At 37.2% G+C, this 12972-nt stretch overlaps 1 protein-coding gene across 1 annotated transcript in view; it reads left to right on the top strand.

Moving 5' to 3' along the window:
* The first annotated feature begins 1150 nt into the window (after window positions 1-1150).
* LOC108795401 (uncharacterized protein KIAA0825-like) overlaps window positions 1151-12972 on the top strand; it is a 227600-nt gene continuing 215778 nt past the window's right edge. The window contains exons 1-2 of the mRNA XM_018566648.1: window positions 1151-1211; window positions 8741-8880. Of these exons, the coding sequence (XP_018422150.1) occupies window positions 8760-8880 (121 nt within the window). The 5' untranslated portion in view covers window positions 1151-1211; window positions 8741-8759. The remainder of the gene's footprint in view (window positions 1212-8740; window positions 8881-12972) is intronic.

Raw genomic sequence — 12972 nt, 5'->3', positions numbered from 1 at the left:
ACAGGTACTCGTTTTATGTATCGGAGTATTTGCACGAGTATCGGTGCATCCCTAATAAATATATATATATATATACATACATACATACATACATACATACATACATACATACATACATATACACACATACATACATACATACAATTTGCAGAGGCATTCACCCTGCAAATCTTTGTGTATGTGTGCAAATAGAGGCAAAAATTAATGTTCATATTTTCTCTTTCAGGTTGAATGCAACATCTTGAAAATAAGGTATCATGCCCACTAGATGGCACTAAGAAGCATAGGAAATAAGTATGTATTTTTTATGCTCCTCAGCTTCATCTAGTGGCCATCATGCAGTTTTTTCAGCATGTATACATTTGACCTGAAAAGAAAACAAACTTTGCCTCTATTTGTACAGAATGAGCGTTCACAAAGATTTACAGGGTAAAGAACTTTGCAAATTGTTTATAAATAGACCTCATATTGTCAAACAGTGACTGCAACTCAGTACTTGCGTCATGCAGACATAGTCAAGCGTTTCTGTTGTTGCTCATCCAAACATGATTTCAGTTGCAGGTTGTTCTAATGTTTTGCATAATGCTGTCAGTATAATTGTTTTCATGAAATAGGTGCAATAAGCATTTTACTTTGTTCATTGCTTTATCTTATTAAATAGATATTTAAATTGGACAACTACTATTTGTTTGAGTTTAGTCACATTCGTATTTACTACTGTTCTCTCTGTTCAAATATGGCTGTTCCAGTTGACCATTACATTGTCCTTTATGAAGAATCCCAGGCCTTACGATTGTATACTAGAAAGTGTTCACACCTTCTATGAAAGCTCTTGAAAAAAAAAATGCGTTTTTAAGAAAATAAAAGAGATGCAGTAACTTTAATTCATTGTAATTTCATGCCATTTAAAATATTCCAGGTTTATGTTCTCTTTAGAATGATACATTCGAATACAAAAGCAAATGAATTATATGCTATATTTTACATTAATTGTGGAGTTTGTGCACCTCTTCTTTCAATAAAGGATTTGAAAAAAGTAAAAAGAAAGCCCTAATTTAAGATGCAATAGTTCTTATTTTATGTAATTATCATTGCAGGGCAGTTAAGAATAGTTTTCTTGAACATCACACTCATACTTCAGAACCAGTACCTGAAGATTTTCTCTACTGGTTAAAGAAAATTAATCCCAATCTATTTCCTTTATCATCAAAGTAAGTATATTACATTCTTTTTTGCCTATTCGAATACATGAAACCTTAACAAAATGGCTTAAAGCAGAACTTAAAGTGGGGAGTGGCATACTTGCACATTATGGCACACTTACTTCTAGGTGTCCTCTTTTCCAGCAATGAGATTTGCAAGCACCTGTCATTACTCCATAGCCACCACTGCCATGTTCTTCCTCATTGGGTGTGCCGTGCACTTGCTTTGCCCCTTGAACGGCCACTAATGATGTAAATTTTGCTTATATGCCCTGTATTTATATTTCTCGTCACCCAGCTGCATACTTGGCAGCTTACAATGGTCCAGAACTGTTCACTGCATTGCACGTGTGCCCTTGTCTGTGTACATTTAACAGAAATTGCCAGACAGTTAAAAAAGCTTATTGGTAAAGCAGACTATAAACTCTCTTCTACCTACCAGGTTAGTTTTTGTTTCAAGTTTAGATCTGTTGTAAGCATAGGTTACCTTCAATAAAAAGCACTAGTCCTAAGATCAGAGCTCTGTTAGACTAGAGTTAGGAATCACACTTAGCTTGGCATTATGACTTCATATATTTGTAGATGTGTGCAACAGAAACCCATTTTAATGCAAGTGTTGGAAATGGTTTGGACTTGTGCCAATTGGCTGGCATGTGTGCTGAGGAACTTATGTATTGTTCTGCAAACTGCCCTGCCTGTGTGCACCTTACTTTTGCCAAGTATAACATCATCTGAGTGGTTGTCCTTTTTACTTTGCTTGTTGGGCTATGATGTAAGTGTAACTAGACCAAAGGTACATTTACACTTTTAAAGCAGAATTAAGCCCACCTTCCTCTCCACCTAAGCATCCTGGTTGGTCAGTGGTGTCACCCATCACAGTGAAGGACCAAACGGGAGAATCAGCAGGGACCAAGCTTGGAACTTTGTCTGCCAATATTTCTAGATCTACTGGTTGTTTAAGCATGTTATCAATGTGAATTTACTGAAGGCAACCAGTTTTTGAAGTTTGGTGATAAAAGTATTATTTATTACAAAAGTGCAGGTTTTTGTGAGTTACTTGAGATTATATGGAGAAAATGTGTTTCGTTGTCCTTTTTTCATATTCTGTTCTGATCCAGTAGTACGGATGCTGCTACAAATATCTGCATTCATAGGGAGCAGGACAATGAAAGTACTTTGGGGCCCATCTTTGGATCTTTGTTATCCTGCCTCATGTAATTTCAGTCTCTATCTCTAACGGCATCATTATTTATTCTGCAGGCTCTAAACTGTTGAAAGCATAAAGGTGACTGTTTACCACGGGTTTCTACTTACTTTTTGCACTATTAAGTACATGTCTTAAAATTGTTATTCAGAGGAGTTTAGCCAGTTGGTTTTCAGACTAAGGGCCTGTTCATACCATAGTGTTGGGTTAATCACATGATACAGTGCATTTAAAGCACAATATCACACAGCACACTTTCTTATACTATTTCCCCTTCCTCCTCTCCCATTCCCCTTTTACCCTAACATCTATTTGATTGATTAAATTAACTTAACATTTTAAATGTTTCCTGAGCTATATTGATCCAGAGGTTCTTTGATGTTTAAAAAACAAAACAAAAAAAAAAAAACTATAACTTTTGAATGTTAATTCTAATTTAATATTGATAATAAAGATTAGTTGGCTTTAAATTTAGGTGTGGCAGATGCATATGTCTTATGTTTTGGCTGGTTAAGATTTGTGCTAATTTCATGACTTTAATTTGTGCTATATAAGAGATGCCATATGATTTAACCATTAATGTGTGCTATTCCATGTTAAGAGATGTATGTCACCTTCAATATTGTAATAGTTTGGTTGAAAGCACCTGGACATTCTAATATACTGTATATACTGTGTGTTACCTGCCTAGGTCTACCCCATGCTCTATAAATAAGCCAGTGATTGATTGAAACACATTATAGTGGGGCAGACCTGAGGCTGGACTTTGTGATGCTGTGCTGCTTGCAATAAATACTTTTTCCTCAACCCTGATACCTATTACGTTATGTGCTTCACTGCTATTGCCCCTCTTCCGATGTCATTACATGCTAACATTAGTGGTTCCCTCTTGGACTCAGCAGTAGTCCCTTTTCACTTGTAGTGGATGAGATTTGGGCATTAGGGAAGTGCCATACTTGCAAAGAATGAATAGGGTATGGTGTTAAGCATCAGTGAAGTTGTGGAGTTTAAAGGAACATGCCATGTTAAAATAAAGTTTTCGCCAGTTGAAATTGGTCAGTCCACCAGGTGTTGAGGAAAGTGGTAGGAGAATAATTTTAATTCTTTTGTTTGTTTTTTAAAATATTTTTTTATTGGGGTATAGTAGGTTTGTAGTGTTGTGTGTATGAGTAGATGATTGTGAAAGGAATGTGTCTTTTTCTTGATCCATGAGCTGGAGTGCAGGGGAAGCAGAGAAAACATGTGCTCCAATGGGTCTTTAAGGGTAGCATGGGCATTCCAGTTAACTATCCTGCTAAATTGACATGACCAGTAATAAGTAATAATAACTTGAAAGCCAATGTCATCCTTAGGCATTGGAGAGGCATGTGTTTGATGGTTCGTGAAATAAGAAAAAACAAAAACAAAAAGTACAGAAGCGCCACTACCTGGTACCTTTACTTTTTGTTTTTGTTTTTTCTTATTTCACAAACGTCGGACACCCCGGTCCGCATTACAAAGGAGCCGCACACCAAGTACTCTAACTATGATTTAACCATTAATGTGTGCTATTCCATGTTAAGAGATGTATGTCACCTTCAATATTGTAATAGTTTGGTTGAAAGCACCTGGACATTCTAATATACTGTATATACTGTGTGTTACCTGCCTAGGTCTACCCCATGCTCTATAAATAAGCCAGTGATTGATTGAAACACATTATAGTGGGGCAGACCTGAGGCTGGACTTTGTGATGCTGTGCTGCTTGCAATAAATACTTTTTCCTCAACCCTGATACCTATTACGTTATGTGCTTCACTGCTATTGCCCCTCTTCCGATGTCATTACATGCTAACATTAGTGGTTCCCTCTTGGACTCAGCAGTAGTCCCTTTTCACTTGTAGTGGATGAGATTTGGGCATTAGGGAAGTGCCATACTTGCAAAGAATGAATAGGGTATGGTGTTAAGCATCAGTGAAGTTGTGGAGTTTAAAGGAACATGCCATGTTAAAATAAAGTTTTCGCCAGTTGAAATTGGTCAGTCCACCAGGTGTTGAGGAAAGTGGTAGGAGAATAATTTTAATTCTTTTGTTTGTTTTTTAAAATATTTTTTTATTGGGGTATAGTAGGTTTGTAGTGTTGTGTGTATGAGTAGATGATTGTGAAAGGAATGTGTCTTTTTCTTGATCCATGAGCTGGAGTGCAGGGGAAGCAGAGAAAACATGTGCTCCAATGGGTCTTTAAGGGTAGCATGGGCATTCCAGTTAACTATCCTGCTAAATTGACATGACCAGTAATAAGTAATAATAACTTGAAAGCCAATGTCATCCTTAGGCATTGGAGAGGCATGTGTTTGATGGTTCGTGAAATAAGAAAAAACAAAAACAAAAAGTACAGAAGCGCCACTACCTGGTACCTTTACTTTTTGTTTTTGTTTTTTCTTATTTCACAAACGTCGGACACCCCGGTCCGCATTACAAAGGAGCCGCACACCAAGTACTCTAACCCACACCCCTACACCCTCACCTCAGTGCTAGCGCTGCATCACGGGACGTTTCTCCCAATTTTTCTGTGTTTGATGGTTCACCTGGGCCCCATTATTCTAAAGGAAGGTACAGAATAGGGATTGGATTGAGGTAAAAAAAACAGTGGGGAAAGGCAATGGGGTTGGTTTGAGACAAATACATATGTCTGGATAAAGCATTCATTTTCACCCGCTCTTCTGAACCAGTGGAAGTGGGATTTATCCTAACTCTTTTAGTCAGATTGAATATTAACAGTCATGTGTTAGAAAGTGAGTGGGTAGAGATCATGGCGGTTTCATTGGAGGTGGATCTGTAATTAATGGCAGGGAGGCTCCATGTAAAGGGTAGCCTAAAGCTTTGTTTTTTTTAACTTAGTTCTGTCAATAATACCAGGTCAGAGGAATATGTCATGCTTGTGTGGCCCTTTTCTGTTGCTAACCCCTTGACTCTTAAATCTAGGCAGTTAAACTGAGGAAAACTGAAAAATATAAGTTATCAAGTGTAAAAACTGTTCTGGCCTGTTAAGAGAAAGATGCAAATGTTGACTTCTCTGGTAAATGTCTAGTTTGATCCCTCCCTTATTTGTCAAGTAGTCCATTATATATGAAGATCAATAGAGTGGGTTCAGTGATGGATGTGGTGGGGACAAGCTCACATTTTGTAGGTAAAGTCAAGGTTAGCATATCATTTAAGCTGATTTTATTTCTTGAACTACTTATTGTTTTGACATAAGGTTTCACTGAGGATAACCTCTGCTTTTACATTTTTTATCATATGCTGAATGTGGTTTGTTAATCATTTTAAATGTAAGATCCTATCATGACATCCAAATACACAGATATGATTTACTCAATAATAATGTGTTGGTAAGTTCTTAGGAAAATGTACAAACGTTTTGGCTTATTTCTATTGTTTTCTTTTAAAAATGAGTTTGTTCTATTTCACAACATTTTTCTTCCTGCATTTATGACGCTGGTCTTGCTCACACAGAGCTGTGCTATTTATGAGAATGAGCTAGCATATGCCTCTCCATATGTGCAGCATAGATCCACTCCATACAACTATCGGTGGTCGCTCAGTGGCCAAGGATTTTCCTACAGCCTGAAATCTCTCCCCTTAGAGCACATCACTTTGCTGTGAGTGTTTCAGTCTGCATCTAAATTAAGAGCCAGAAATGTGTATATATTGCAACTTGATTATTCTCCATCTGTTTTTTGGGAAAAATTTATTTGTACCATAATTTTCTATAAATTGCTTTTGCTTTTTATTTTTTAAACAGATGCATTTGGAAAAAGCTTCATGTTTCTTTGCTAAGTGCTGCAGAGCACGTAACCTCATTTACCGCTACTAAATTTCCTTTCTTGCTTTTGGAGTAGCATTCTTAAATTAAAATCTTCAATTTTCCCCACAAGGCAAAAAAAAAAGATTCATATTTCTGTAACAGTAATTTTTTACAAATCTACAGAGATCATTTCTAAAGTTTATAATCCGCTTTTAAATTATTTTTTTGGTTACTTTTTCTTGTAAATATGATCATTACAGCACTTTGCTTTAATAAGTGAGGAGCTATTGGACACGCTTCAGCTACCATTTGTAAAAAGGCTTATGGAACTTACCATAGACGGTGAGGTACCATCAAAAGTCTGGGACAGCAAGTTCAGAAACGACATCACCAATGCACATCTATGGTTTCTATTAACTTTTTCATTTTTGACATTTTTGTTTGTGCTGTGTCGGGCCACCACTACATACTTTTGGGTAAATCCAGCAGCAAAGGTATGAGGAGGAAAAGTACGAAGGCTGCTTCCCATAGTCAGACAACTCTCTGTTGCTCCTGTAACATTCAGCCTTGGTTGACGTTTTCTGTTTGCTATTGGTTGGTACTTAGCCAACACAACTTTGGTGCTTGAAAGTCTAAACATGGTACCTCTGTATATATAATACACAAATGGCTGCCTCTAATAGCACATTCAGGGTTTAATTTTGAGTATAATAATTAAGTAACATAGTAGTTAAAAAAAAGTTGAATTTTGTACAAAAGGAAATGATCATGTACGTAGACCAGTATTTCTCAACCTTTTTTTTTGTCATAGCACCCTTTACAAGTATGCAAAATCTTGAGGCACTCCAGTCTAAAATGTCATAGATTTTAAGGGGGACCCCACACAGAAACACCTAAAAAAAGTGGGTTTCCCCCTTCACATTGAAGTGTTCCTTTCAATTTAAGATTTCCCCTCCCCTTAACATCAGAGTCACCCTTTGGATTAAGAGCCCCACTTTCACATCAAAAACCCCACTTTCATATCAGAGCCCCCCTTTTACATCAGAGTTCCCATTTTACATAAGGAACCCCCTTCATCCTGGTTGAGAAAGGCTGACCTAGGCCATCATAATATGAAGTATACATGATTTGCATTGGACATAATGCTACAGAAGGCAGAGTTTTGGTGGGAATTAGGCACAAGGTAGTTTTCCTCTAAGTAAAAACATTATGTATGTAGGTAGTGGGTAGTGCTTTGATCAAGATAAATCTAAAACCCTTCTTTTCCGCAAGAATATTATTATAGCTGCACACTAATGACTAGTGGCTTGAAGGAAGGCCGATGGTGCTTGAAAGTCTAAACAACGTTTAATGTGTTGGCAGGCCTAGTGCCCTTTGAAATTTGCACTCTAACCCCCAGATTTAGTGTTAATTCAGTCTTAGAGGTCTGCTAATAGCTCAGTGGAAGGTAGGTTTGCTGTTATTTGTGGATACTGCAATTAGCTATATTTTACTCATGTGCCATGGAGCTATTTGCCTAGAATGCACCAGGGTACATATTGATTTATTTTTACAGTGCACACATCCATATTTAATTTAGATTATCTGTGCAATCGCAGGCGATTACTGAATTACAAATATTATAATTTGGTAAATGGCTGATAAAATTACATTTTATTGAATCATTAGACATAGTTTTGTCTACCACAAATTTGAGTCCAGTGTCAGCTTTGCCTAGAGTTGGACTCTAATAAAAGGTGGGGCGAGTCTTACAACCTGGGGACCCCAAAACTGATTTTTAGGATCCACATTGGAATCATATTAACTACATTACACTGTGATTGTATGCAGCTGACCATTGTGTGCCAGCTAAAATCTTGTAGAATTATGGTAATAACAATGTAAATTCTGGTGATTTTCAAAGTCACAGTGGAGCAAATCACATTCCTAATCCATTAAATAGCCTAATTGGACTCTGGTTGCTCTATAGAGGAATCTAGATGGTCAGTAGTTAAATGGATGACCCTTTTTCCTTACCCTTGTGCTTTCCCTGTTCAATCATAATGGCACCCATTCTTCTGCATGGGTTGCAAAGCCAGTATATGTTCCCCTGATTAAATAACAGAATGTTATTTTGTAAATTAGTCTTTTGCCTGTCTAAATGACTTGTGATTTGTAGCAGTAAAATAAATTAATTTGTGTGCACCTCCTGGGTATTGTGTCGCTAAGGTAAAACATGGAATAGGCAGATTTATCCATGCACAAAAAGTAGCAATTTTTAGCTTCTGCAACAAGAACATACATGGTTCCACACAATGGATGAGTGAAGTTACTTTGTGTCAGTAACATATCTGGCAGCCTACCAAATGTTAATTTGCTCTTAGCTACTTGAGATTAAATGTAATTCCTTCCCTGAGCAGTTTTAAAGTAAGCAAGCATGAAAGCATTTTCTGAGTAATCTGGGAGGAATTGACATTTAAATGAGTTAGCATTACATCTGCACTTTAAGGCTATTCATTTCATAGATAAATTAACTGCATTATTCTCTCTTTATCTTACGTTTTGAAAGAACTCCATCAGCAGGAGAAATGGCAGTCCAGGGTCAGCTGAAACTGCTCTTATCCCAACCATGCTGTAATTGGAACTTGCTGCTTGAAACACTGCTGCATCCTGATTGTCTTGTTGCTAGAACTTTGCTGACTGGCTCAAGTAAGTGCACCTCCATTTAACATATTACATTATGTGCATGTGTGTTTGGACACAGTTTATGTATGTTCATGTGTATGTATTTCAGTGTCTTTACTGTCTTTTTCAAATAAAAGAAAAATCTGCTTAAAAAACAAATTAACCTAAAATACAAAGTTTAATTTTGTTAAAGAGCTACCGGCAAAATCCAAAGCTGTATTTATTGTATCTGTTTCACTTATATGCTAGTAATCATATTCCATAGTGCTTCATAGAGACCCAATCAGGTCATAGTTGGTGGGCAGGTCAGCCTTGGTGGGTGCTTTTTTAGTTGTGTTCATTTGCAGAGTTATCACCTATTTATAAAATAATTGAAAAAGATTGATAATAAATTGGATTAATTTAAATATGTGTGTGTTTGCATATAAATATATATATACAGAAACGTTTAATATTTATGCAGTGCTAAAATATCTCCGCAGTGCTCTACAGAGGGCATTGAGCCATTCACATCAGCTTCTGATGCATTGTGGAGCTGACAATATAATCTTCCTAGCACTCTCAAACATACAATATGAACAAATTTAAATGGTAGCCAGTGAAGCCATCAATATATACCAATTGGGGGACAAAATTGGGGAAACCCATAAATAAACTAAGAGAACATTTAAGCCGCATGCATGTTATGTCCTAGTAAATAGACACATTGCCAGCAGGCAGAATCCAACAGCCCAAACATCATCTTTTGGAAGATCTTTGTATAAACATGCACCATTGTATTGACTGAGCATGCATATTTATGTTTTAAGGGCAGGAAGGGAATGTGCAGCCAGATACCAAGAGTGCCAGTTTTATTTTTTCCCAGTTTTTTGTGGTAAAATTAGGTACCTCGGCTTATATTCGGGACGGCTTATACTCGAGTATATACGGTAGATGAAACAATACCAACTGGCTGATATATCAGACCACTATTTACCCTTAGATTGGCAGGGTGAGGGTTTCTGGTGCAACCTGATCCCATCCATGCACATTGAGGGTAGCTGGATCTGGTATTGAACATCTTTTAAATGTGAGCATCTCTAGTCTCCTCTTTTTTAGGACAGCTGCGATCAAATAGTTCACAATAATGTTATGTGACCTTCAAAGCCCATAGTGTCATTTATTATTTAAACAGCTAATTAATCAACTACTTAACGTCTTCAGGTCTATCTACACAGCAAGCTTTCTTTATTTTATCTAAATCATTTACACAGGTAATGGATTGATATGGCATCCTATTGAGTGTGTAATGGTTCTAGAGTGCACAAGAGATATATGCCATACATTTCTTCATCAATCTACCAGTCATCCCCCATTATGGCTTATTTAATAAGGCAATGAAAAAGTAATGGTGAAATAAGTGTAGCAGCGTCTCTCTGAAAGTACCAGTTCACTTTTAGTGCAGCAGGCTATCGTAAATCCGTACCTTTCTCCACATTCCAGCAATATTCACTGTGCACCCTTCCCAATCTACAAGCTCCATTGCCAATGCCAACTTCTTCTCACTGGTTTCTTACGGGTCTGAGATGTTCAGCCATGTTGATTGGCCAGGCAAAGATGATATAATGTCTGTACATGCGCTTGGGCGTTAAAGTGTATATAAACCCAAAAGCAAAAAATAATATATTACATCGTAGCAGTCCTTGAATGTTGTGGCTGCATTAGTTATACGTTGTTAGGCTTTTTTCCCCCTTTATTTTCACCTGGTGATCCAGCCGATAAGTCTGTTATTATTAAGCTTCCTTTAACAGACCGAGCTGTTCAGACAAAGTAGCAGATAGAGGGTGGAGACAAACCATTGAACACTTACACGGGTGCTTAAAGTAAAAACTTTGTCCCCCAAAAAAGAGAAACTGTGCTGTAACTGCTTAAAAAGTGTTAGCTGTCATTCAGATTTAATTTTTTAGTCCATCTAAATCTTCTAGTCCAGGGATAGGCAAACTCCAGCCCTCCCGTTGTGGTGAAACTTTAAATCCCATCATGCATCTGCCTCTGGCATTCATTACTTTAGCTGTCGGTCTTGCAATGCCTCATAGGACTCATAGTTCAGCAACAGCTGGAGGAACTGAGTTGGCCTACCTCTGTTCTAGCCCATCTAACACTACTACCTATCCGCAGGGTTACAATCCTGCTGTCCAAGGGTGGTTCCATAGCCCCATACATAGAGTGGAGCCACCCTAAGACTGGAAGTGTGTTACTGGCTTGATCATTAGGTAAAGCAAAAGGGAAAAACCTTAAAAAATAATGCAGCCAGCACATCTAAGAATAGTAAACTGCAATATATATTTTTTTGACTTTGGGTTAAATACACACTTTACGTCATCTGCCGGGACTGTACACACCCATGCTGCCCATGTACAGTGTAAAGAGTTTGGGAGGAGAAAGGTAAGAATCCCTATTGCAGTATGTCATTGTATGCTTTATAGAAATCTTCATATGTGTACAGGATTGATTAGAGTTTTTAAAAAGAGCATTGTACAATATATTGCTACCAAATACTTTTCTATAAAATGTCATTCAGGTCTGTCATTGCTAAGTGGTCTAACATTAGTTAGAAACACAACATTGCTTCAAATTCTGTCTTAGCTCATATTCACAACTGAGCTCCATTCACTTACCTATTCAAATACTTGTCATCATCTACAAAGACTGACAAATGTTTGATCAAGATCACATTACTACCCTTGTGCTCTCTTGTATTGAATTCTGCTAGCTGCTTTAATTATCACACGGATAAAGTGACAGAAAGCATAAATCTATTGACTGGCCAGGTCCTTGTGCGGCAGAAGAATATGTGCCTTCAAATGACATTGTGTACTTAAACCTGAAGAACAAAGTGGCCCAGAGAAAACTGATATGTTTTTTCTGGAGAACATTTCTAGTTTGTGCATATTTTATATTTTTTACATGAATTTCCAGATGTGTGAATTCTTGTGGCAAACATGTATGGGATTATGTATCCTATTACTGTAAAACATCAACATATTGGATGCCTCTGGGGAAGTAATGACAGAACAAAGAATATGTGCTCTATGGTTACAAATATTTATTTATACTAGAGAACAGCTGTTATACAGTAGAATACTTTTAGTGTTATAATAAGCAAATATTATTCATGAATAATCAAATCACAGCGTCATTACATGTTCACTTAGATGGGATGATTTAGATTTAAAGCAAATATTGCCGTCTGTGATGATCAAAGCCATAAATGAAACCTAAGATATTGAACACATAAAGCAAAAGTTATTTTCAGAGCAGCACAAATAAGCATTTCACAAACTTAGCACACTGTTAGAAAGAACATTTAGTGACAAATTGTTTTTTGAGATCCTTATTAGTTGCTTTGTTAATGTTTTAGATTTATATGTTCTGTATCATTGGTTTTCATTTACTGTTTTGATCATTTCAACAGGAGACATTTGAGAGTCTTCTTAAAAAAGTAAACAGTATGCATTGGATAGAACTCTGCTATATATCTGCTTGGTCATGTGCAAATGTTTTTGGTTATAATATTATGTGCTTAGTGATGTAGTGTGGTCTTTAGCAATCTCCTTTTTCGTGTCTACTGCTGTATAACTAGAATAAAGCTGCCCTTTCAAAACACCCTATTATGTACTTATCTAAAATGTCCAAATGGCACTTTACAATCGCATCATTGGTGGTAAATAGGCACTCAGAAGCTAAGTCATGCTTCCCTTGGCTGCTCATATCACCTGTGGGCTAATAGGAAAGCATGAGAGGTGGCAAGGGATGGGAACTCCTGAAATTGCTTTAAACAGTCGTGGGGTTGTTTGGGGAGTATATTATTTGGGTCAGAGTTGCTGCACATCCATTTTGCACACTGATCATCACATCAAACATAACATACTCTATAATCCATCTTATTCACTTCACCCAGCATTGCATTGTAGCACCATTAAAAGATTTTGCAGTATTCTAAACATCTTTCCCACATCCCTATTTGCTGACATAGGTCAGATGATACAGTTCCAGCCTGCTCACACGGCTGCAGTGGCGACTCTAGGAGCAATATATAGGGGGGGCACATAAGATACCACAGTCAAAACTGGGGGG

Source organism: Nanorana parkeri, unplaced genomic scaffold (assembly GCF_000935625.1).
Source record: "Nanorana parkeri isolate BGI_ZX_2015 unplaced genomic scaffold, ASM93562v1 scaffold966, whole genome shotgun sequence".
Taxonomy (NCBI): domain Eukaryota; kingdom Metazoa; phylum Chordata; class Amphibia; order Anura; family Dicroglossidae; genus Nanorana; species Nanorana parkeri.
Note: the sequence above shows the minus strand (reverse complement) of the source record. Positions and strands in the feature narration are given on the sequence as shown.